The 26,884-nt window shown below is 33.4% G+C and overlaps 1 protein-coding gene across 13 annotated transcripts in view; it reads right to left on the bottom strand.

Annotated features, from left to right (window-relative positions):
- Positions 1–18: 18 nt before the first annotated feature.
- LOC121418690 overlaps positions 19–26,884 on the bottom strand; it is a 38,182-nt gene continuing 11,316 nt past the window's right edge. Inside the window, exons 15-29 of one of the 13 annotated variants that reach the window (XM_041612689.1) lie at positions 26,280–26,324; positions 25,223–25,267; positions 21,858–22,208; positions 21,223–21,399; positions 20,516–20,542; positions 16,192–16,324; positions 15,510–15,638; positions 13,293–13,298; positions 10,765–10,959; positions 9,729–9,830; positions 8,956–9,151; positions 6,725–6,885; positions 6,060–6,071; positions 3,571–3,605; positions 1,528–1,614 (exon numbers count right to left, since the gene is read on the bottom strand). In XM_041612689.1, coding sequence (XP_041468623.1) covers positions 3,576–3,605; positions 6,060–6,071; positions 6,725–6,885; positions 8,956–9,151; positions 9,729–9,830; positions 10,765–10,959; positions 13,293–13,298; positions 15,510–15,638; positions 16,192–16,324; positions 20,516–20,542; positions 21,223–21,399; positions 21,858–22,208; positions 25,223–25,267; positions 26,280–26,324 — 1,609 coding nt within the window. In that variant the 3' untranslated portion in view covers positions 1,528–1,614; positions 3,571–3,575. Of the gene's footprint in view, positions 1,615–3,570; positions 3,606–5,792; positions 5,799–6,059; positions 6,072–6,724; positions 6,886–8,955; positions 9,152–9,728; positions 9,831–10,764; positions 10,960–13,292; positions 13,299–15,509; positions 15,639–16,191; positions 16,325–20,515; positions 20,543–21,222; positions 21,400–21,857; positions 22,209–25,222; positions 25,268–26,279; positions 26,325–26,884 lie in introns of all 13 variants that reach the window. The other 12 variants (XM_041612691.1, XM_041612678.1, XM_041612680.1 and 9 more) reach the window with 12 other exon arrangements.

Here is a 26,884-nt window from a genome sequence, read left to right as displayed (position 1 = left end):
TGTGCATATCAGATAAAGCTATGCTGACTGGTGAACTTTCACGAACTTTCATCATAAAAGCTAAAATAGCTAGATAGACAATACAGATGTTCAAACAAATTTTATCTAATGCCATATGTTGTATGGTTTGAAGTATTATCACTTAATTTAGTTAATCTTTAACAAATTAATGTGCATATGAAATAGTACAATGCTGACTGGCAATGAAATAACTGACTATAAACTAAGACCAAGCTAACATGCTTTACTGATATCTATAGAATAATAAACAGCATCATTACAATACTGATTTAAGGAAAGATTTAAAGACACTGTCCAAAGAAAATTTGTCATTATTTTCTTCTGAGAAAATAACTCAGAATGGTTTGAAAACAGAATTCACTAAAATTTCATTACATTTAAAACCTAAATCTGCATGACTATTTAATCCTAAACATACACACAAAATGACATAAAGATAAAACATTATTACTTTTTTAAGTGTCAATTTTTTTTAAATATACTGTATAAATGTACTACTGGTTTTATATTAAGCATTGAGGATATAAATACTGAAATTTTTGACAAGCATGTAATTATCAATTATGAAATAATTTTCATAATATTAAATAAAATCTCCTTTCCAAATTTTTTTACTTGTAATAGAGTTTGATTTTTTATGTGATGCAGATTTAACATGACTTTAAAAAAAAATGCTATAAAAATGTATAGAACATGATTTACAAAATAAATATCTGATGCAGTTCTTTATAGGCTCGTTAAAATAAGTCAATACTGCATCTTTTCTTAAAAAATCATGTTTCCATATTGTTTTCTCTATGCTAATATCGGAGGATTAGTGAGGACACTGAGCAGGATACCTACTGAAAGAGGCCGATCAGAATTTTGTTCAGGTGCCGTAACTTAACTGCCATCCATTGATGAAAGGAAGCAGCTCCGTTTTTTTTTCTTCAAAATTTGTCCTTGATTTGGGATATTTTCTGTATGATCTGCATAATGTGGAATTGGAGTCACATATCCCCCAATTTCTGAAATAAATACATTTGAAGAGCAATTTACTATATGTACACACCTAATGCAACACAATGACACATTTTCCTCATTCACTCTTAAGAAATTCATTCAACAGAGTGACTTTCTGTTTGTTAGTGAATTGCATTTAAGTTCTGTGACCCATTGCATAAAAAATACTATCCATGGTAACTTTACCTTCAAATAAAAAATACCATGGTAATGATGCCTCACAGCCAATCAAAATCAAGGATTTCATGCAATGTACCATACTGAATGGCAAAGTTACCATAATAGTAAATGTCATGCAACAGAGCCCTGGACTACCTCTGCAATCTACACTGACATTGGTGGGTCAAAGTAGAAGTCCCTGACTTACAGATCCTGGACTACTACTGATAGTCTTGGAACTACACTGACCCTGCTGGGTCTAGGTGGGGTTTCTATCGAGTCCAGGGATCTGGTTAGATTGCTCCGATATTGCTTCTGATGCGTGGATCCGGGAGTAGAACTAGAATCTCTGGTGCTAGCCCTGGCACTACGAGGGACCTGGATGGAGCCCACTTCACTGGCTGCGTCGTTTCCCTCGTTGCCATCAAACACCTGCGAATGAATAGCAGATGGGAGGGTGTAAAAGGACTGTAGAAAAAAAATCCCAACTAAACATTTTAAAATGTTTATGTGTAAAATATTATGGACAATTAATATTTCACTGTAAAGTGGACCTCATGACCCCCTCCCCCCAAAAAAATCTGTGTGATGAATATATTGGAACATTTTTATATTTTTGGTAGTGTTTGGCAATATAATCCTACTGAAGAGAAGATATGTCTTGCCAATGTTTTGGTGCACTTGGAATCTATCAGTTAATTTATTCTAATATTCAATAATGTAATATGTGAAATCTATCAATTAAGATAGGCTTCCTAATAATTATTTTACAGGTTTCTATTCTCATTACATTCATTATGAGAAGAAAATATCATAAAGTATCATGTATATTGAAGAGATTTCAAACCATGAGACCATTAAATATAAAAGCATATTATCAGCCATTTGACTTTACAATTTTGAGCATTCTCCATTTGTCTTATCTGAAATTGATGAGGAAATCACAAAAAGGAATAAAATACAAAGAATGAATAGAGATCAATTTGCAAGTATGATAGGAACCCTTCTCTTGCTTTGGGGTGAGGGAGACTACATTTTTGCTATGTCACTTACTTGATTGAATGAATATGTTTATAATAAGTAAATTTAAATTATCAATATCAATATTGTCAATGTGTTTTATTTGAATTTTAATAATGTGCAATTTTATATATTGAATGTGCAATATTCTCTCAACGGTTTTTCCATGAGGGCTCGCATGCCTCTGGGCAATAGTACTGAATTTTACTTTTGCGAGCCCTGGCCCACGGAAAAACTGTTTTCTTACTCTTTTCTTTTTCATTTCTACTTTATCTATATTTAATTATTCAATTTCAAATTGTATTTATGTAATTACATTGTACAATTTTTGTATGTTTTTATGGCCAAATAAATAATAATAACAATAATAAACACATCTCCACTTCTATCACTTCAGTTCAAATTCAGTGCTGGAAAAACCTGTAATGTTTTCTTTTCCACAAAAAAATAATCAAAATTTTGTGCAAGAGTGAATCTACAAAATAATAATCAAAAGAAAAAATAGTCTATTCAACAACAGAAACTAGAGTGCCACAATTTTGTGTATGTATGACTCTTATTATGTGCTAAAATCGGTTAAATTGACAATGACATTAACAATCACACCCCCCTCCCTTTCATTTTTTCTTCATTCTTCTTTTCTATTTCTTTTGACACAGGGGGAAGAATAAGGGGCTTTTTAAATTAGGTCTTATTTTATAACATATAACATGACGCTACAGAGCAATTAGCTTATATACTTCAATGGCTACAATATTCACTTTTGATTCTAGATTCTCTCAATATGTATGCAAATTATTATTATTGTAAACCATGGTTTGAGACTACAGATTCAAAACCACCTTGTGAATTCGAGTCAATTGGTTTTCCTACCTAATGAATGATTGGTGTTAACAAGTGGCAAAGATGCCATCTCCGTAAAAAGAATTGCAGTATTTTGAGTGATCAAACGGCTTTTGAGTGTAAAAAAGGATATTTTCAACTTTAACCAAATATGTGTATAATACAGATAGGGGAAAAAAGGGTATTTTTCATAAAAACTGCAGTATTTTTACTTCATAAAAGGATACAAAACTTAAAAAAAAAGGAACAGTAGGCATCTCTGAAATAGGCATATTAATTTTGATTATTTGATTAATACTCATATTAGCTGAATAACAACATAATAAAATCAACTGCAAATACTGTGTGCATAATGTTATGTGATTTCAAATGTTAGTGTAATACATATGTGTGAAACATGACATCACAAACTATCATACAATTATATGCCATTATGTACCGCTGTGATCCACATCCTATTATAGTGGTACAATATAAAACATTAGTGTGGTTAATTAGCAAACATTATCACTCCTGTTAGCTGACCTCTACTACGGTATGACTTCAACTTGAGCCCATTCCTTTGTTAAGCAATAAGAGAGAACCCAGGGATAAATGACAAATATCAATTAATAATAATGATAATAAAATCATCAATAAGCATACTGGTACCAAAACCCATCCAATATAACTGAACAAAAAAATATTAGAAAACCTCCTCATGATACAATTAACACAATGTTCATGATGGCAGACATGTCAGAACCTCATGCACAGGTACATGTAATATCAAGTTTACAGCAATGGATTCTCCTTTCAAAAATCATATGTGTAATCTTATCTTATGTGAATAAATATTGTCGACTGAATTTAAAAGATGATGTACAGGGCTATTGACATTAAACTCTTTAGGTGATTGTACTAAGAGCATTGGTGATTGAACTTTAAAACTTCACTTCTAAAATATGAAAGAAAGAATAAGAACAAAGGAAGGGAAAGATGAAGAAAATCAAAATATATTTCAACCTTGTGTTCAGTTTGGTGATACTTTGATAAAGAATGGGAAATGGAGACAATCCCATACATTCTCCCTGTATTCCAATACTATAACTTCAAAGTAGACAATATATTTACTATACTCATCCCTTTGGCATTGCGGGTGGAAAATGTAAAAAAATCATCCATTTCAGCTCTTTCTATTCTATTGAATATGGCAAAACACATTAAATTTCTTTCTCGTAAGTATTGTCATCAAAAGGTTAAAAATCAACAATTAAGAATATTTTTATACCTGCTGATCAATTACTTTGAAATTTTCTTGTACATCCTCCTTATTGATAATTTGCCCCCCAAAATAAAATAACCTCTTGAAAACATAAGAATTATGACAGTTACAAAAAAAAACACAAATTATTTATACTAAGGCAATCAAACACACACATACAATACAAACCTTTCTGGCCAATATCAAATAACTGCATTCCAAATAATGACTTATTACAAAAGCCATATCAATCCACTCTGATACAAAGAATTTCCAAATATTATCAATATTTCACTTTTTACCAATTTGTTCAATTACAGTCATGTTCACATCAGAAATCAGCATTCACACATGTCAGAAGCTTAATTACCATAACACCTATATTCATTAATTATACAATCACATTTACATTCATCCTCGGGAAAAACCATCACGAGTTAGTGCAAGAGTATATTGATAGATGGGCTGATTATCTTTCCATTCTAACTAAAAATATGTTGATGCACGACACAGCCCTCTTTTTATGCTTTCATATTTTTCTCCTCTTCTCTGTTTTGTCTTCACTTGAAATGACAAGGAGAGGATGGGATGCCCCCACCCTGCTTCTCCACCTCTAATCACTTTCATCAAATTATTTTAATATCCCTGTCAATTGCACTGGGAGATACAATAGAGACCAATGTGGTTTGGGTGATGTGTTTTCATGGTCAAACTGGGGACTTCAATAGACACAAAATAATTGTATTCATGGGTGTGTGAATGATAATATTTCACTTGGCTTTTAATTACCATATGCAACACAAAAGATATTCTTCACTTTCTGCATTCATCATTATCAATTGCAAGACATCCCGGGAAAATTCTTGAAGTTCACAGATTCTTTTTTAATTCTCTTTCCTTGATCCATCAATTTTAAGCCAAAATACAATGTCATGAAAGTTGTCTGCACTAACAAACAGTCATTCTCTGACAATTAACAAAGTAACAGTCAGATAACAGAGCTTCTCAGCCAAACAAAACCAATTACTTCACTGAACTTGTGAGAATTGACAATTAAGCCAGTGCCAACAATTATCATGAATCAGTCCCAGGCACAGTTTTCTATTGGATTGCGCATAGTACAATGCACATTTCAGTGCATTTTAACGTTAAACCTAAGTTACATTGTCCAGACATGCTTGAAATTTATTGTCTGCAAAAATACAACAGGTGGTATGGATATTGAGGACCAGTTTTCTGATTGACATGAAAATCATTTCTAACTTGAGCCAATGGGATCAAAGAATTGATCTTCTCAGATATCTTGTGCAGAATAATAACAAATGATTACATTAAAACATGATACTAATGGATTGAGATTCTAGCATTGATGATACTAATGGATTGAGACTCTAGCATTGGTGAAATGAATTAAATGAATTTGATATGATCAAAGGATGACAGTTGTGCAACCAAGCATGACCCAGAAAGCACCAAGGGTGTAACAGAGGGAGGTGTATCTTACCTGCTTCTATGAGCCACAAGAAAGGAAATATTTGACAGATTTACACATTACACTCATGAAGGATATATAACTCTTACAACTTGTACAAAAAAGTCACATATATAACTCTCAAGAAATCCATCCCAAAATCCTGAAATCATCACCCCAAAGTATACGAGAGGACAAAAAAGGTAACCGGAAATTATTACCAAAAGGTATGTAAAACAGGTAACCAGAATCAAAGAAAAACCCAAAACACATCAAAATATAAAATTTGAAGATAATTACAGCCACTTTTTTCTATGTGTGTTTGTAAAATTGAAGTATAAAACAAAGAAAACAAAAAAAATGGTAAATTTCTTTCGATACAAATTTGAGAAAATATCTTCTTGATAGTAAATGATCCTAATCTTACTTATTTCATATCAATGATTCCATTTATTCAACTATCAATATTCTGCTCATTGAAAGAAATCATGTATACATAACCAATAAAAAATATATTTTAGATGGTCATTGCATAAATATAAACATCCATTAAAGAAAATTAATTAATGAATATTTATTCTTTACATTCAAATCCGTTTAGGTAATGAATAACTAGTGACTAGTTTGGTTCATCTCATTTTGTTGGCATATACATGTACATGTATAACTTGCACATGCAAATGATTAAGGGTACCAGTAAATATTGTACATGAGCAAAAAGTTATAGATGAAAAGCATGCACATGCAAAGTAAATGAACAGATTCAGATGAATGCATGCATCACAGAAGGCTAAAGATATTCATAATGTCACAGAAAAGAAAGTCTAATGATTTTCCTTATAATTGCTAAAAAACTACAAAAACATGGGTTTGCAAACATGCATGATTTTGAAATTTTTTTTATGAAAAAACAAATAAAGATAAGAAATTTATAGATCAATCGATTCAAAGTTACCACAACTTACCTTCCATTGCAAGCCATCACCGATAGAGAATGTTATCCCAGTCCCACCAGTGCGATTCTGTGGTGGGTTGTTGACCAGGGGTAACTTGAATTCCGTGCTTGGTTCTTTCATATCCATAAACTTTCTTAGTCTATCTCGGGCAAGTTTCTCATACTTTGAATCTGAAATGATTACGGTACATGCAGTGCAAAACTAATTAGGCCGTGTTTATGCTTCCACTTTTCAGGCCAGAATCAGCGTTTCCAAACGTGATTAGTCCAAAACACGGTTGCGTCCATGCTTCCTTTCATTTAAACGCTGTTTCAAAACGCCGATCGTAAACTCACAAAAAGGTGCGTTTGTAAACGTCGTTTGACCAGAATCAGGCTTTCTGGGGAAGTATAAACAGAACCGCGATCATAAACGTGTTTAAATGACGTCATTTGGTACATGCTTCCGGTGAGATGAAAATCCGCGGGCAAATACATTCGTCTCCACGTAATAACAACAATCGAAAAAATAACTTCGAAAAAAGGCGCGCACAATTCGACCTCGCTTTACGATGCGAAGCCAGCTGGAGATCATGATTTGCTCTGAAAAGTTAAGCATAAACAGCACTCCCAGAATCACGTTTACGATCGGCGTTTTGAATCGACGTTTGAAATCGCTGATTCTGTCCTCGCAATGGAAGCATAAACACACCCTTAGACAGTAGACTGCTGAATCATGTATTTTCTTATAGGTTTGTGAATTCACCACTTGGTTCCAGCGGCAATCGAGTTCAAGAAATGGTTCATTGAAATTTGCTCCAGCGACAATTGCTCTGATGGAAAATCTGCATGTTAAGCCAAACACAAAACCTAACCTCCAAACCTAAATAAGCCGTATCCTAATCTTTACATAATTCCCAATCATAAATTCTATTACAATCCTAACTCTAACCCTATGTCCTTGGAGATATTAAGACTGGAGCAAACGTTGTGTCACCAAAAAATAGAATATAAAAAACAAGAATCTTATCAAACAATGTATTTTAGTTCATGATAAAATTTGAAAACCTCCATGGTTCACTTCAGAGTCCAGGGGTGGTATTCTGAAAATTGTCTTAACTTTTCTCTTAACTTTTCTTGTAAGTCAGCAAGATAACAGCGCGCTAAAATTCTCTTAAATTGGTATTCTGAAAATTGTCTTATCTCTGTAAGGACGTCCCCTATTTTATCTCTGACACGCCCAATATTCTGTCATCAACCAATTATTAAGCTTGTTATATGCTTAGGCCAACCAATAGAAGCATCTCTTCTTAAAAATAATGAAGCGCATTGTTGATATGAGGCGTAATTTCCTTGCGCCCCCCGACGCTTATGCTTGTGCGCTTCTGTGCTAAAAAACACACGTGGCTCTTCTCAAAGATATATTTTCTCTGAAAAGATTCATCATCTCGAATACCAATTTGTAATTGCTGAAAAGTCTACCAATCCGTCATTATAATGTCTTTTGAATGTCTCCTTTTGTAAAACATGATGTTCTTGCGGGATGCAGCAAGAAATAATTATTGCAGATGGGCAAATATCGCATGCAACAATAAGTTACAATAGCCCCCAACTCTTGTAAATTTCTTTGTATTTTCCAAGGAAGTTAAGAGAACGTAAAGATAAGAGAATTTTCGGAATAGCTTGTAACTCGATATTTTATCTTGCGCACAGACATAATATGCGCCAATTATACATTTACGCATTATCATATCTCTGACATCATACGCGCTCAGTGAAAGTTACAAGAAAAGTAAAGATAATTTTCGGAATACAGATTTTATTGTAACTCTAAAGATACAAGAATATTTCTCTTAAGACAATTATCAGAATACGGCCCCAGTTGTTCATAGTCATAAATAAAGAGTTATGAACAGATTTATGAAACATTCCCTGGTGGGTGTTTCATAAAGCTGCTTGTAAAGTTACACACAATTTTACGTACGACTGGAACATGTTCTTATGTCCTAAATGAATGACATAGGGATGTATCACATAGGACAAGAATGGGTCACCAGTCGTGCATAAGTCATGCGCATCTTACAAACAGCTTTATGAAACACCTGGGTCCCGTAACACAAAGGTTAGCGATTGATCGTACGCTTGATTTTCACGATTGATTGTGCATTGTAGTCAATGGAAACAATCGTAGGAAAATGTTCTATGATCATTGCTAAGTTTTGTGTTACCGTCACAGTCTAATTGTGGACCTAAGGTACTTACATGGCAGTCTATCCTGCTGATAGGATGGCTGTTGGTAGCGTTTACTGAACGCTGCAAAGTAAGGGAGCATCTCCTTGAACAAGGCATACTGGGCATCGTCAAAGAAGTTTGGGTTGTGAGGATCTTTGCCCGTATCCTTCAAGAAAATGTCGGCTTTCTTCATCACTTTGCTGGCCATCTCAGTGGATATGTCAACCTGGATTTGAAGAGGCAAGGAGAAAATTTATATAAATGTAAAATGTGCCCAACAATTTGAATTCCTAATGTGTTGATTTGTGACCACTGCAGATGTGTTTAAAATATTTGTAATTAAAGCCCATTAACAGGCTGTTCTAGATTATTTGAATTAACCAAAAACCAACAGCTCACTAAAGGAACAGTGTATAATGTCAGTATAGTGCACAACAATGAATAGACATGCATATGAAATAAACTAGAGTGGCCCCAGGACTGAACCCTGTGGCATGCCAGCAATATGTCGGAAAGGGTCAGGTTCACTATCATTAATAACTATTCAATGTTCTCTCTGTCCAAGACAAGATGTAAACCATTTCAATACTGTGCAAACATTTCCCAGTGTGAGGTAGAAGTATGCAACCAGAGAACAATGCTTGATTGAAATATTAATATTTTTGTTACAACAAAGAAGACAGTATCGAAAGGAAGCTGATTTTCTTCCCTTTTTTTCAGGGGGTTCTACTTTCTAAACTGTCTAAATGACTAAAGCATCGCATCTATTCTATAGAAATTTACAAGACTCTGGGCAAACTTACAAGAATTCCAGAGTTGGAAAGAGGAGAATCAATGAAGCAGTCCAAAATAACCTCCACCTTTCTCTTCAATAAAGAGATGTCCATGTTGGAGTGGCATGCTTCCTGTACAAAGAGAAAATGAAAAGATAGGTCTAAATAAGCAGTGAAACGGAAAGGATGTTAACCAAAATACATCAAACAGATTGATATCATCAATAATATCTTCATCAATGGTTGACAGTGTTACAAGGTGGGACCTGGAGGAAGAAAACCCACTTTAATATATTGGAAATGCACCATCATAGTACTATCCCTAATTATGTAGATGCTAAGATAATGGTCTGTCCATTGCAAGCTCTCCTTTGGTCCCGTACTGCCTCCTTTGCTACTATGAAAATTATAGTGAGTGGGGTGGTTGCCCCGTGCCCAACCCTCCCCAACACCTCAGTGACCACACCCTGTGTTGGTGCTCCTGCATAAATGCTCCATTAAAACAAAGGCAAATGGGACACATGGTTTATATCATCTAAAGAACCTGTATTCTCAAAGTTGGTTGGTGTTGATTTTTTACCCGATTGCTAAAAAAGCATAAATGCTTGTAAGCAAGCAACCACAGGACCGATGGCTTTAGGTCCTCTCCCAGGAACCTGGTAATGAGGATAAATGCCTTTATACCACAGGGCGCTAGTGCACCAAGTGGGAATCGAAACCTGGGTCACCGGAATCTGTAACCCCAGCTCCACCGAATGAGCTATCATGCTAAGGCCTTTGTTCTTCCCTTTCTTTCTTTCTTTCTTTGGGATACTATACAAATCAGTTACCCTTAATGTAGGATACCATTGCACTTAGTACTATAAATTCCTCAGCTCTGAAATATTCCAAGATCCTGAGGGCTGATCAAGAATGGATGGCCAATATCGCTTTCATAATGCAAACAAAAAGGTTTTCACAGGGCCATCTAGGATTGTGAGTCTAACCAAATTTTGCAAAGACCAGAATAAAGGGAATGCTCAGCAAACAAGTACCCTTTAAAAGGTGTATTTATAATCTTCTTCACCTTGAATCTCTGTGCCTCTAGATAAAAGACCAGATCCTTGTCCAGATAATCCGCCCCGCCATCCTTGCCATTGTAATCCATCAGGTAGCGATGGAAGTACATGAGCTTATGGGATGGGATCCCTCTGGCTGACTTGATCAGGAGGGTTTGGAACTCATTCTTGTCCTGGGCAGTGGGCATCTGTTGACCGGATTGCTGCATGGGTCAAAGGATAAAGAATGGATAATTCACATGGAAACACTCCTCGATTTAAATTTTCGATTCAGTTAATTCACAATTTTTTGAGAGGATTTGTCTGGTTTCCTTGATGAATAAATACTGTAAATAATGACAAGATAATTCAAGAATATCAAAGACAGTGTCTGAATATATTGCAAAAATTTGAAATTATAATCTTGAATTATCATGATGGTATAATGGATAAAAGAAAGGTTCAGGATTACCCCTGAAAAAAAGTTAGTGCAAATATGCATAATTATTAAAATGAGATTCAGTCTTATTAACACAATTAGGGTTAGGGGTTAAATGTTAATGGTTGCTACGGTAATTCAAGAAGCATAGCAGAGGAGGCACACTCTTTTTTTGGGGGGAGTGGGGGTTCTTTGCATATCAAAGGTTATGCTTTCCCTTTCAAGAGGGAAAACATTACTATTTTACTTTTTGGTGATTTTTTTTTTGGGGGGGAGGTGACAAGTAAGTCATCTTGTTATTTCTTGTCAACAAATTTTGTTTTGCCAAAGAAATGGAATTATTTTCTGTCCCCCCCCCCCTGCAAATTGGATTCCTGGGTCCATTTCTAAAGAAAAGTACCCTTTGAATACACTCTCTTGTCCACTTGTTTTCAAGTGGGTTTTCTATCTTTGATTTCAGTTGTGGATCAGGATTTTGAAATAGAGGGGGCACAAATGATGATTTTCTTAGATATATGAGTGTGTCCCTTGCACACGCCTGAATCTGCCACTGGATATACATGATTAGAAATCTGCTGCAGTCACTATAACAAGTCACACCACACTGCAATCTTTTTAACTACAGATATACCGTATATATTGAAAGGACAATATAAAAAGCACTAAATGTGTATAAATACAAGAGTTGAGAAATCATCTTTAATACATCACAAATAAGATTTAAATTGAAACAGAGGTAGGGGGAGAGAGAGTAAGAGATCAAAAGTATTTTAAATAGAAAAGGAGAGGGAAAATGGATATAAAAAGCTTGAGGAAGAGACAGAGAGACAAAAATAAGAAACAGTGGTAAATATTGAAATGGTAGGTTACAAGAAAGCATCTTCTTCTTGGGGAGAGAAAGAAAAAAGAGAGCTAAAAATGAAATTATGAAAGAGAGAGGGGAAAGAGACACAGTAAAACTGACCATGTTACATCAACACCGTGCTCCAAAATTTTTCTCAACACATTCCAATTCATATTACAAATATTTTACCAGGAAGTCTACCAATTGTGTTTACCAGGAATGTATGATGATAATAATAACAACACTAACACAGAATCTTTTACAACACTCATGTCCATTCTGCAGAATGCTCCAAGTACCATTTGTGATTTTATGGTGGTTTTAGCCAGGCTGCCATCCTAGTGAACAAGCATTTAACGACTCTGTCTTGTAAAGAGTTTTGATTGACCAGATCAACCTCAAATATGAAAGTAAATCAATGTCATCATACAGGTTATTTTCAAGATGCTTCTTCGGAAAAAAACAAAGGAGCACAGTTAATTGTCAAGACAATGACCCATATATGAATATACATATGCATTTTAGATGTAGGGATTGCACGTTTTCCATAGTTATGATATTCGGATATATTAATGGGATCAATCGAATTCTTTGTAAGACAGGGCCCATTTATGACACTTGGGTGGATATTGCCAAGTTAGATTACTTGCCAATGATATCAATGCCACTACAATTCATGAATTTGTGTTCTATATTAATAGAATGTACCACAACACCCTTGCAAAGAGAACACATTTGGAAATGGAGTAAACGAGAGAACAAAATGATGTACTGTTGCTTTAATATTAGAGGAGACAGAACAAGAAATACAAGAAAACAAAACCAAAACATTAAACTTTTATCATATGACATCATTTACATGTATACAGGTGTTATTTGCAGTCCAGCAGAATGGTCATCCAACATGTAGTAAAGCAAAACATATCAAAACAAAAAACAAACACAAATATTTGTTAAAAGGGTTAGTGTATTTCAGACAGGGAAATAAAGTTACATATTCCATCAAATACTTGTCATTAAAGTTAGGGTTATTCACTACAAGAAATACAGTTTTCACATTTGGGATTAAAAGTAAAAAAGATAGTAATATATCATTGGCAAGCAAACACATTAATTTCATTTAAAAAATGAAGAGAAAAAAAACACATCACAAACATGTATAATCATTACACTTTATCCACAAAAATTCAGACAAATTAAATGCAAAATTATTATCAAAGCCATTAGAATTTAAAAATTAAACAAATCAATAACTACAGTTAATGTTTACTTACTCTATGCTGTTATCACATTGAGACACATTGAAGAATGAGTTAATTAGAAGCAATGATGAGTTAGTTTGATGAAATGGAATGAAATGATAAGATTACAATGAAATGAAAAGAAACATTTCTTTAAAAAAAATACATTTTTTTTTAAGAAAAGACAAGAAAATGATAAGTTTGGTGAGTTAGGGGTTGATGAAGATGCATGATAACACACAAATAAGAAAATATGTTTAAACATACGATAACGATCTCAATCTGAGTTTGAAACATAGCTGTATGAGCACCACCCCCCCCCAGAAATTTTGAAAACCTACAGATTTTTACTGAAAATTTTCACAAAATTCACCAAAAGCATGCACCAAATCCTTCAATTTCACTTGACAAAATGCAAAAACACCCTAATGATAAATTTGTTTGCTTTGCTCCAGCATTTTTGAGCTTTTTCTACAAAGTTTATGCATGCTGCTGCTGCCCCCAAGCAAAAAAATTCTGCATATGGCCATATCAAAAGAGAATTCAGTAAATTGTCTATCCAAGTATCTGTATGTGTAAATAAAAATTATAAGCAAATGATTCTGGTACAAATGTGCCAACTGCTGGAAATGAACGAAATGAGTTTGACATTATTACCAGGTGATTGATCTTTATCCCAAGCAATAATGATACATGTTCTAAAATGTGCTTTAATATCTTTAGCGATCTCTTGTGTGATAGCTTTTCAGTATACTTTATTTTATCCCAAGATTAGGTTTACGTAAACTTACAAGATCTATAATGATAAAATGATAATCGACTTGATTCTAAAGACTTTCTCATGAAACTATTGCTTGCTGCAACTGCTCAAGTTTAGCTTTCAATTTCACAATTAGAAATGAAATAATAAAAATGAAATAAGTTATGAATCAAGATAATGAAGCAGCAGTAGAAATGTAAAATCTGTGTTAACGCATGAATATATCAACAATCTTACAAATCATATCAATCAGAGGTCTATGAAAAACCATATAATAAAGAGTTGTATTTGATGGTAAGATTGATTGTATTTCTTTGTGTTACATGGTCCTCTCCATGCAAACTTAAACAGATATTGCATCATGGTCATATAGACATCTACTTTAAATGTTGATTGTTGATACTATATGTAAGCTGTATTATGGCAAACAGACAGCATTGTATTCCTTCTTCATTCTACAATATACAAAAACTTTATAAAATTGTATTTAAAACTAACTAATTTAAGACATAATAATCAGTTACGGTATATAAACATATCAAGATGAAGGAAGTTATAATAAAGTAGATGATATCAATAATCAATTCTATTTTCATTTTTTTGATAGCTTGTGCAGACAGGCTGAATACGGTTCAATAGAATTATTTTCGGAAAGAAAAGGTGAATGTGTATTTGATATTAGATAATAATTTATTTAAATTGTTTATATATTCATTAGCTACTCTAGATACAGATTGAAGAGAACATTGAAAGATAAAAACATACATTTCTTTTAATGATTATTCATTTAAATTAATGACAAAGACAGAATATAAATAATAAGAAACAAATAAAATTACACAGGTTGGAAACAGAATGTTTAATTTATCATTCATTCAGTGATCTACAAATTAAGTTTGTTATGACAACTTTTTTCAAAGGAAAAAAACAACAAAAACCATATATTTGCATAACATCATTTAACGGTCAATGGTTAGTATTTAAGTGTTTCCGAACCATGTTAAATGTTAAAAAATATATACTAGCTATTAAACAGAAGAGCAAGCTTTTCATTTTTTTTTTAATTATGATTACTTTGTGTTTAATGGTTACTTTTTTCCACCCGCACAGCACACAAAGGGGGCATTGCTAGATATTTACAATCACAAGTACATTTAATGTCTCAAAATCCATTAGAAGTCTTCCAATTAACTGTAAATGTGCACAGATCACTAGTCTGCTTCATGCAACATAAAGTATAAATTCAAAACTAATCAATCAATTCCCAATTTGAAATTGATATTTGGAACTGATAGCATACATATTTTCTTACATCCCCTCAGAGTTACTATTCAAGTGGTTAAAAAATATAAACAGAAATAAAATGATTTTCTCATGCATGTTTGCATTTGTGCATTAATTTTAATCTTTCTTATTGTGCTAGCTTGTGAAAAGGGAAGATAAAATTGCCAGAAAGCCAGCGGGAGTCACTGGAGAAAAGTCTTTCTTACCGGTCCCTTTCCTCTTCGTCTTCTCTTGTATGCTAGAACCATACTCTGTGTACTCTCAGTCCTGCTAGTAGCCGTGCCTTCAACTCTTTCACCCATCAGTCCAGGGTCGTCTCCCGATTCCATGTAACTCTAGAATTTTGTTTTTTTTTAATTTGATTGATTTCAGTTTAATTAAATCTTTTACAGAAATATCAAACTCAGTATTCAGCTTGTAGCAGTAACTTCATATCTTTTACTGATAAGTCCTGGGTCTTCTCCTGATTCCAGGTAACTCTACAATTTCATTAATTAATTTCAATTTCACTTCAATCAAAAACAAAATATACACTAAAATGTGAAGATGATGAAAACAATTGAATGTTATACTATGAAAACTGTGGGTCAGGCTGTGGGTATCTCAGTAAAACAAGACAATGTGATTGATAATAATTGATTCGTATATACATGCAAAACTATTAATGCATATGAAGAATATACTAGTAACTGATGAGTTGATATTGGGACACTGTGACCATATAAATCTGTCATTCATTGAGCATGGAAAAAAAAGCTACAGAACTACAAAAGAATATGTCTCCAATGATGATTCCCATATACTGAGTTCTGATGAAAGTTGAAATACCAATGTGAATAAAGGGTAATATATCAATAATAACAAGAAATATTGATAGTGTTGACTTACTGCCCAGAAGTTCTGGAAAGCCTCTTCAATCTGTGGCAGAACAGACTTGGAAGCCATATCCATGGTCTTGGTTGAGAGTCGATCCCCTTCACTGTTCTGCCTGGCTAATACATCTCGATTCAATGGGATTGCCCTAGATGTGCAGGAAGAGAGAACATTTAAGAGGAGTGTGTAAAGAATGAAAAGAAAACGATAAATACTCAAATATATTTTGGAGACTATTACTTTGAGGATGATAAGTGGAAAAGAGGATGGGGGTGAAATGGTTCACACCAACAAAATAGAAAGGGTAGAGAGTGGAAGGAAATGGATGAAAGGAAGGATTGATAGAAAGGATGAAGAAAAAGAGGGGGAGAGAGAGAATAAGGTAGAGATGGATGGAGTAAAGTAGAGATACCAGCACTGGGGGATAGAAAGAGAAGACGAAGAAAGGGATTGAGAAAGAGAGAGAGGAGAGGGAAGAGAAGAAAATTACAAAAGGAAAGGGATTCATATAACAGACTGATTCATGACTGTATAAAAGAGTAAACAGTTGATCACAAGAAAAATGAGAAGTACAGAATATATGCTTTCAATGTGCAATAAAAGGAATAATTTTTTTTTTAAAGACATGAAATACTAGTAATAAAAAGGGATTTAAAATGACTTATCATGTTTTACTGATCCGGGAATGAAAGGAAAACTTTTTCTCTTCCCAACCCCCTTGAAATTGGAAATGTTTTTTTTTTAAAGATTTTAATACAATTAACTTTTCTCTATATCTACAGTAACTGAGCTTATAATTTGGCTGCACACAATATCTTAGAGTCAAAATCAAATACAGTGAAATTGATACTCATAAAATACAATCAGACATTGAGTACAAATATCTATTATAAATACTGGACATATAAACACCAAAAATATTCTGTACATATCTAATACAACATATCATCAGATGACAATATTGACAAAATTACCACACATGGTCAAAAAGATATAAAAGCAACCAAAATTACTGTAACCCCTACCATTCAAAGAGGCATGAATGGACAATGTGTACATTACCCCTCTTTATGCATACATAAATATTGTAAATAAAAGGAATAACAATAAAATGAAAGGCAATGAGGGAGAGAGAGAGACCACCCCAGAATAAGAGAGATAATGGGAAAACGATTGTAAAGACTGAAATCATCATTTCAGAGAAGTCCTATTCACCAGTTCAATTCAACTCAAACAAACACTGAATAAATCCCATCAACCAGGAAACCTCCACCTCTCCTTTATGTACCAAAAACATTTAAATGGTGGTAAAAGGTGATGAATAGACCGATTTCCCTTTTGACCTATAAATGTTAGGTTGTTTTTAATACGACATGTCCTCATTGTTTGACAACTGCTCAACATCTCACCTGAATATCGTCTCTACTTATTCCCTTTCACCCACATTCATCCACCTCCACGACCCCCGACCTACATCTCGTTGCACTAGTCAACCAGAAGTGTGACTAAAGGTTGCGTAGCAATCATCACTGAACTTTGTAAAGACATTTCATGGAATCAAATCTACCCATCACCTAAATTTGTTCTGCATTGTAAAAATAACTTTGGAGCAAAATTATGTGACTGTTCATGGGTTGTCAGTCTTCTTTATTCTTGTTTTTGTTCATTTATCACTGACTCTTCAGGCTCTCATTCACTCAACATTTATTCCACAGGAATTTGTAAATACATGTAACTTGTCAATCGATGATCACATCAGATACATTTTACTACAGAAAAGGAACACAAATGACATTGACCAAATTAAATACAATATTTTACAAAATCAGCAGTGAATAGTTTCAATTTCATAATAGGGACAACACGGTAAGCAATAGTAAATGAAAAGATACATTCATTCATATTTTCTTCTGTGGTACATGTTGGAAGATTTGTGAGTCTATATAAGATCATGGGAGTTGGGCCAAGGAAATTAGGTAATAAAGTATGCAGAATAAATAATGGATGTGAACAGGGCATATGAAAGCAAATGTCATTCCAATATAAACATATCGTCTAGCCTTTGTTGACAGTAATTGAACTGTCAAATCAATGGGTCAACAAACTATCCTGAAATAATATTTATCTTTTCCCACTAGAGGTTCACTGATCTGAGAATGCATTCATTCTTATTTGATCAACTGGATTATTACATTCTATGAATAGGTGACAGAGGGGGAACATTGTTAAAAAAATACTTAATATTGCATATTTTCAATATACAATTATCTTCATTTTTATTTGAAATATATTTCAAGAAAATAAAGAAGGCTCTAATAGCACTATAATAAGCATAATGTCATAATTTTTCTAAATGAGCGTTATTCCAAATCTGATTTCAAAGTGGAAAATCCCCCATGCTATCTTGGACTAGCCCAACTTCTATGTGAGGTGTACTTTATGGCAATATACTGGCTCAAGACAGCTAAATCTAAGAGTAAATTTTCTGTAATCATTTACATGTAACTTCATGAAGATTAATGAGCTTGATCTGTTAATATTGCTGATTATTCTGATATATTATTTATTTTTCTTTAGTATCATGGGGCTTATGGAATAACATATGATTAATATTATTTCAGTTTACAATTTAAACTCAAATGCTAGGCATACTGCATTACAGCATTCAGTTTTCATTCAAGGATGATTCACTTAGAGTATTGGATTCTTATAGCGAAGTTCTAGAGTTCCATCAGGGGCCCATTTCATAAAGGACTTGCAACTTTTGTAACTTTGCCATAATGGAAACTACCATGGTAACAGGGCTCGGCAGCCAATCATGATAAAGGTTACCATGGCAGTTGTCATAATGGCAAAGTTACAACGGTTGCAAGTCCTTTATGAAACAGGGCCCAGCACCTGGTTCAGGATCCCCCACGAATTTGATCACTTTTATGGCCTCTAGTAATTTGCCACATGATAATAACTGATGGTTCTACTAAACAAAAAATATTAATTAATTGAGGAATCTATTTCAAGGCACCCAGGGGAGTGTTTCATCAATATTTTCATCCGACAAGTGGTCAGATCTGACATCTCTCCATGATTTTGATTGGCTGATAGGCACTGTTCCTATGGTAACTGTCGGATAAAATGGGACTTGTCGGATAAAACGTCTGACAAGTCCTTTCATGAAACGCCCCCCAGGCCTGAAACAAGGTGCAGTTACAAGCTAATCAATTTGAACCATTTGAATGGCTGACAGTAAATCTTTGAAAGAATAAAATCACTTTTTCATTGATACCAAGTTTCACGACAAAGGATCTAACTGGGCATTTTAGGTTTAATGAGAAATAGTTCTACCTTTGATGGTATTATTTCAAGATGAATTAGAATCAGTTAGTGTGATGTTCTGTACTTAAGAACAAATATGATACAAAAAAAAGGAAAGAAAAAAAAGGAAAGAAAAAGTTGATATTTGATACAGGTGACAAGATACAGTGGAACTATATTTATAACAATTGTTGAATTTCCACTTTACAAATAGGTATGATAACAAATATGGTTTCTAGGGTTAATTAGATTTCACTGATCTGTGATCTGACACTTTTTTTTAGTATATCCATTTTATAATGTACATCATTAACAGGTGATGTACCAGCTCCCCTTCCTTATAGTTATAATTGGACATTTTTAGAATGAACAATCTCATTAGTTACCTGGAAACAGTACAAAGGTGTAAGTTGAAAATACCAATCTGTAACATTAACATAGTTTATTTTTAAAATAGAGAAAATTCTTACCAAATATCTGGAATGGAATCATTCTGTTTTAACTTCTGATTCTTCGAATGGCTATATTTCTTACCATGTTATGTTTAAACAGGATTATGTTTTTTATCTTAAAAACAAAATTGCGTTTTTTAATGTTTTTAACTTAAAAACAATGTAAAATCATGAGTTAGGCCAATCTAAATGTCCAAAAATATATAAGATTAGATGTACTTGTACATAGAGAATATCTGAGCCCATGTCAAAAAACAGTATCTAATAATCAATTATTTCTAACAGTTGATTCAAGTCTTCTCTCCTCGTCATTAGTAACATCTCTCATGTTTCGTTCATTGCCTTCTAGGTTTCAGGGGTTAATTTCTCACCATGGATTTATAATCCATTTATTATCTGCTAACAATATTCCTGTATGTTTAAAAATCCTCTGAACACACCAATGGACAACAGTACTCCTCCTAAATATACATAGGAATACCACTTTACACTACAATATCTCCATGAAACTTCCACCAATGTGCAACCAATACTTCATGAAAAGTGAGTTTATCTTGCACCACATAACACTTTACCTTCCTTTTGCCCTTGTATGGTGACTGCTATTAATGAATCACAGTAACAATAGTATTAATGATGAAATGATTCTGATACAAATTATTCAATACAACTTCAAAATAACTTCTAAATACAGGTAATGGAAAATTAATTGCATCATAACATAGTACAGTATAATATGCCTGAGGGACTGCCCGTCAATTAGGACCATTTTGGTTTCCCTTGATGATTCTATTCATTGCAGCATGTATAACAGAAACCTGTCCATAAAGATCACCTGGTCATAAAGACCCCTTCTTTTCTCCCTTGTATGGTCTTTATAGGGAGGTTTGACTGTATCTAATTGTTAATCAGTACATTGGCTAACTCCCTGAAAGTCAATACACTTCTATAGATTTATCATGGGATCTATAGACAAATTTTTAATTCCCCAAATCTAGACAAGTCTGTACTTCGTATATTGAAGATAATTTTTGTTTAAACCTGTAAAATTATAGCTTTATGTTTATTTCCTTTTTCTTTATTAATGTCTGATTTATTTGAATACAACAAATGATTAGAATAGCATGTGGACAATAAGTTTATTTTTTCTCAATGAATTTCATTCCTTGAAATCTGAACAAATAAACATATTCTCTTTTTTAATGCAGTGTTTACATGCAAATAATATGTGTGAAGAAATAACACAACAAATCATTTACACAAGTGATGATAATGGTCTTACCTTTTGGAGTTTGGATCAAAGAAATTGTTGTAAATCTGTTTGGAAATGGATGTTCGTTTGTCAGCATGGGTTTCAGGGATACGGTAGCATACATCAACATCAAAGTACATCTGGACCATGTTGTTCACGTCCTTACTCTCAAAATCTTGGACGTAGGTTCGGAACAGATTCATTACACTGAAAAGAAAAAAGGGAAAAGAAATTGCAGGAAAGATATTTTATAACTATATACATCCCCCTCCTTACTGTACTAACCAAATGTCAAAGAAGAAAATCTGCCATAAATCTTTTTAAGACTTTGGTCTTTATTTTAATACACTGATAAGAAAAAAAAATAAAAGTGTGTCAATTCCCATTATTTATCAATTCAATATTGTTAACTCTTGATTTTTCCACTTTTAGAAGATCATGGATCCACTTACTTCAGAGTAATTCTATAAAATTATCTGAACTACATGTAAAACAGTCCCCTTTCATGGGGGGGGGGGCTATTCTACCTCTTTGAAGAAAATAATAGCCATTATAGGTTGCAAAAGAGCCCCATAAATTGTTATAGGGCTTAATACAAAGTGCAATTTAGCATGAACTAAAGTTTTAAAAAATCTCTGTTCCTGAAAAAAGATTTCCATAATTACCTCTTGTTCTTGAACATCTTTTTGAAAGTAGCCTCCTTCTCATCCTCTGGCTTCTTGTCTCCTTTGCCATCTCCTCCAGCTGCTCCCGCTTTCCCTTGATCCTTCCCATCCTTTCCTTCAAACTTCACCCCCTGCTTGTTGGCCTTGGCGCCCTTCTGGGCCGCCTGCTGCCTGGCCCTGGCCTGTCGGACCAGCTTCCGCTGCATGGCGATCTGCTTCTTCTTCTTGGCCTCACGTTGTTTCCGTAGGGCTTCTTTGTCTGCCTGACTGGTTCCATCCTCTTTGCTGGCCTTGCCGCCTTTTTTGTTTTTCTTCTTCAAGGCAGCAGCAGCTGCTGCTTCCTCAGGATCACTGCAGGAAGATCATTTGTTATTTACAGACCAATTTAAAAACAAAAAATAACATTTTTTTTAAATTGGGAAACTATAATATATCTACTCAATAAAAAAATACCACTTTTTCCAGTGTGAAAGAAAAATTAGTACAACTTCCACAGAGATTTTTTTTTAAGATCACAGGGTTTCTTGCAGTGTGAGATAAAGTTACAAGAAATCTAGGTCAAATGTTTAAAGATATGACACCTTTTTGCTCCATGGTTTGCTCTCCAGAGGTTGCTCCAGACCAACTTGAGTACTGGGCACATGGGTTGCTAACTTGCTGAGCTAGCGACTTTGAATCACATGCCTCATCTACTGTTCACATCATAATGCGCATGCTAAAACTTCCAAGTACTTACCCAATAAAGGCACAAATAGTCTGATACAGAGGGGTAGCTACATGTACATAGAAATGAATGTGAATTTTGATTCACAAGGAGGTTTCATAAAATTATGGGTGCTTTGGTAATCTAATTCCATTCAAAATGTGAGAGGCTCATGTGTAACATGTTAAAAAAAATCAGTCAGACTTATTTCATGCCAATAATTATCAATTTGATACAGATAATCAGAATGAAATTTTTAACTAGTGGTGCTTTTAAAATAATGATATTCTAGTGCTCTTTATTATTAAAAGTGATCATGTTAATAAGGTCATGTGAAAAAGTGAAAAATAGTAATAGGAGGATTAATATGTAAACTGAAGTTGCATTAATATAAATTGTGATCAATTTCAAAGGTACAACAAAAGAAATAATATTTGTTTTGTTTTTCAAGAACATTAAAAAAATCAAGTGAAAATTGAAGCTGAATCTGTTTATTAAATCATATAAGGGTGACGTTAATACAAACAATAGGAAAGTTATATATTCTATACAAATGATAGCCTACATATCAATGAGGGCAATGGTAATAGTTTTCAACACAAGTTACCTTTTGAGTAGTCCTAACTTCAAATGTGATAGTCAAAGTTAACTGAGATGTCTAGATTACATGTAACTGTACCAAATGTTGAGAATGCCTAATGCCTGAATTAAGCAATATATATTTGTTTTATGAGATCTCGAAACCAGGAATGGTCATGGATGCAAATCACCAGTCATAAATACAGATAGGGCAAAATATTTAAATCACCATAGTAATGCTCATAATTATCATTACTGTATTACTGTACATGTTAGAGCAATAGTGAAATGCTAATGTAAAACATATTGTCAGGAACATGTACATTTCACTTGCATCCAGACATTTGACAAAATTAAGCACTTCATATTTCTTTGCAACAATAATTAATACTACAAAGTAAATTAAAGACTATTGATGCTAATACGAACAAGAAAAACAGAAATATATTATCATTCAGGTGAAAAAAGTCATGTAAAGCTATGTGATTGTTAAAATCTAAAATAACAAATAAAAGTTATGATAAAACAAAATTATAGGGGAAGAAAATATAAAAATTAAATGAATTCATGTTCAAATCTAGGTTGTTAACAAGGAAAAAATGTTGCATTAATTAGAGTGAAGTTGTATAACAAATGTACTTTGTACAACAATGTGTGGATCATCATCTGGGGCTCGTCTTACAAAGAGTTACGATTGATCCAATCAATCGCAACTATGGAAAACCAGCAAAGTCAACATATGAAATGCATGTTTGTTCAAAATGTTTCTAGATATGAATGTACAACCACAAAGTCATTGATTTCTTGACAATTTGGTGTGTTTTCCTTTGTTTACAAAGGACGTTTTGCAAACTTCCTGTAGAAAAATTATGACAATGATGGATTTCCATAGAGTTATGATTAATTCGATCAATCGTAACTCTTTGTAAGACGGTGCCCTGATGTACTAATGTACTAGTGCAAAATGTGATTCACTTCAAAAGGATCTCCTCTGGCAACCTGAAACTTAGCTCATTTTGTAATCAATTACAACTTTTCAATAAAAGGCAACCCCAAGGCAATTAACTTTTGTTAATGATTTTCATCTCTACAACTTTTGGATTTCTTTCTGAAAAAAAGCTTGTCTTCAGTTTTGAATATTTTTGTTTTTTTTATAATATTATTAAGTGATGTTTGCATGATATTTGATATCATAGTTAGATTAACTGGACTAGGAAAATGTTATTCTCAGTTACTGAAGACATATTCCTATCTCTGCCCAAATTAGAATCAAGGGAATATATTTTTGTGTGTATTAACTCAATGAGACATATATCTCTTGAATCAATTTTGGAGACGGTACAGCTTTATTTCAGTTAAAATAAGGTGGGTAAACAGCAAAGTTTTATCTTAACTCTTCAGTGTTAGTGGCATGATTTTATTTATCCACTTGGACTGTTCATTTACATAAGCTTTGTATTGATACCAAAATCATGATAATCTGATAAAAATAGCCCATATAGTGGAAAATAAAAGAGAGTAAATTTTTGCCTGGTCAAGGTACTGTACTCCATTGAAAGGGTCTCATTCACATTCGTGCCATGAGTCACAGACTCCTAAAAATAAACCTGGCCATCGTATTGTTTGTGAGTAGGGTTTTATTGATTTTCTCTTCTCCTTTTTCAATGAACTTCCTGGCTGTGATCAGGATGTATTGATTTTTGGGGGGTTACCACTGATCTCTGTACTATAGTATAGAGATCAGTGGGGTTACTAGTAAAGATACAATAAAGTGGTGTTTGAAACAGAATATATCAAGGAACCCCAGTAGGATAAACAAAAATGAGATGAATATTCATGGTACATCTATAAGCCAAGGCACACTCCAAGGCATGCAATTGTTTGAAAAACAATGGGACAGGGGACGTCTATGGGAAATGTGTGGTTGTGCAAAAATGCAAACGAAACACGCCTACGGATGTGCAATAATGCGAACGTAACGCATGAAGAGTTAATTGCTTAATATTGGAAATATTGTAATTGATCACAGCTTGTCAGTCAAATCTGTTGGACAATGGTGTTCCTCAGTACACTGTTTTATCACCTGTCATTATCGCTGGATTCAATGCTTGTCTCACTACTCTCATCGCTAGGAAACCCATGAAGGAAAACAAAGTGATATTGCAAAGGGAAACCACAAGGGAAAAAAGGTGATATGGCAAATGTAAACCAGCTCTCAAACCAACGTCCACTAGTAATGTTTAATCAAACTCTAGCTTAACCATACAGAACAATTAAAGACTTCAGTATAAAATAACATCATCCATTGGAGTGGAATGGTCATATTTATATGATGGAAGAGTCGTCCGCCTTCATTTCTCATGAAAGTGGATTAATGAGCCATATTAGTGTATGACAAATAACTTGCAATTTGATAAACAATTTTTAATCGAATTGAAAGTGTTTTTTGATAAGCCAAAAAATATAAACAGAAAGGGATACTTTTCAATCATTGTGAAATAAGACAAAACCGACATAGAAATAACCGCATAAAACATCCCGACATATAGATTAAGTTCAGACTCAATATTTACAAAATCAATGAAAACTCAATGAAAATGTCCCTTTTGCCATAAGGAAAAAAACAACTCAATCACTGAACAAGAAAGAAGCAAATTCCAAAAGAAGTAAACTAACCCACTTGGGAGAAGCATAAAGGGAAAACACAACCAAACGAAAAATATGCCGCAAATACAATAACAAGACAAATACATGTGACATGTTGATCAATAAATCAACTGCGTATTTCTTTCACTATTTTCATCCTGAAGTTTTTTTGTACACATACATGTATCCCATTTCCAATTAAAAAGAATAAAATATGAAAGAACACATATAAAGAAAAGATAAAATACATAATGATATGAAAAAATATATTTTTTATTATTTCAATTTTGTATGCACATTTCAATAAAAACACAAAATTTAAAGATCTTCAGGTAAAAAATAGATAAGAGATATTGATATCGAGCCATTACAAAATACTTTATCCCAAAAAGTCTCCTTTGAGTGTTCTCATGGTAAAACATAAATTACAAACAAGTGACAAGCTTCTTGCTTGATTTTGCCAAAATCACAATAAACCACAGCAAACGTTTTACCTGGGCTTATATCGACGAGTAGCTGGGGCTACATGTACAGAAGGCCTTTGAAGCATGCAGTAAATATGAAACGGTCAAAATATAACTTTCATGTCTACAAAATCACATTAAATGACTATTAAAAGATGTATATCAAAATATCTGTGATATTCATAAACATCAAGGAATATTCCTACCATATGATAGTAATACATAACTTATCAAGAGACATTCATAGCACATCAGCTGGTGAAAAATAATGATTTTTATTTGTTGACTAGGAAAACATAAGAAAGAAATGAGCAAGAACTTGTTTATATAGTGAAGGAATATTGTAAATGATAGGTAAGAAATAGAATTAATACAAAATAAATCAGATCCTTTTTCTCAAAGGGAGAAATTAACATATCAAGAGATTAGAGCACCATATATGGAATACCACTTCATAAAAAAACCTGATATTTATGCCCATTAGGAGGAAACATTATATACTGGATGATTATATGACTGAGTGAGAACAGATGTTTAGTAATACAACAAAACAGACTAATATAGAATCATCAAGCAATTTTTTTCTTGTTTATTGTGAAGACATGCCTGTGATGCTTTGTAAGAAACAACATATT

This window comes from Lytechinus variegatus, chromosome 7, assembly GCF_018143015.1.
Source record: "Lytechinus variegatus isolate NC3 chromosome 7, Lvar_3.0, whole genome shotgun sequence".
Lineage (NCBI taxonomy): Eukaryota > Metazoa > Echinodermata > Echinoidea > Temnopleuroida > Toxopneustidae > Lytechinus > Lytechinus variegatus.
Note: the sequence above shows the minus strand (reverse complement) of the source record. Positions and strands in the feature narration are given on the sequence as shown.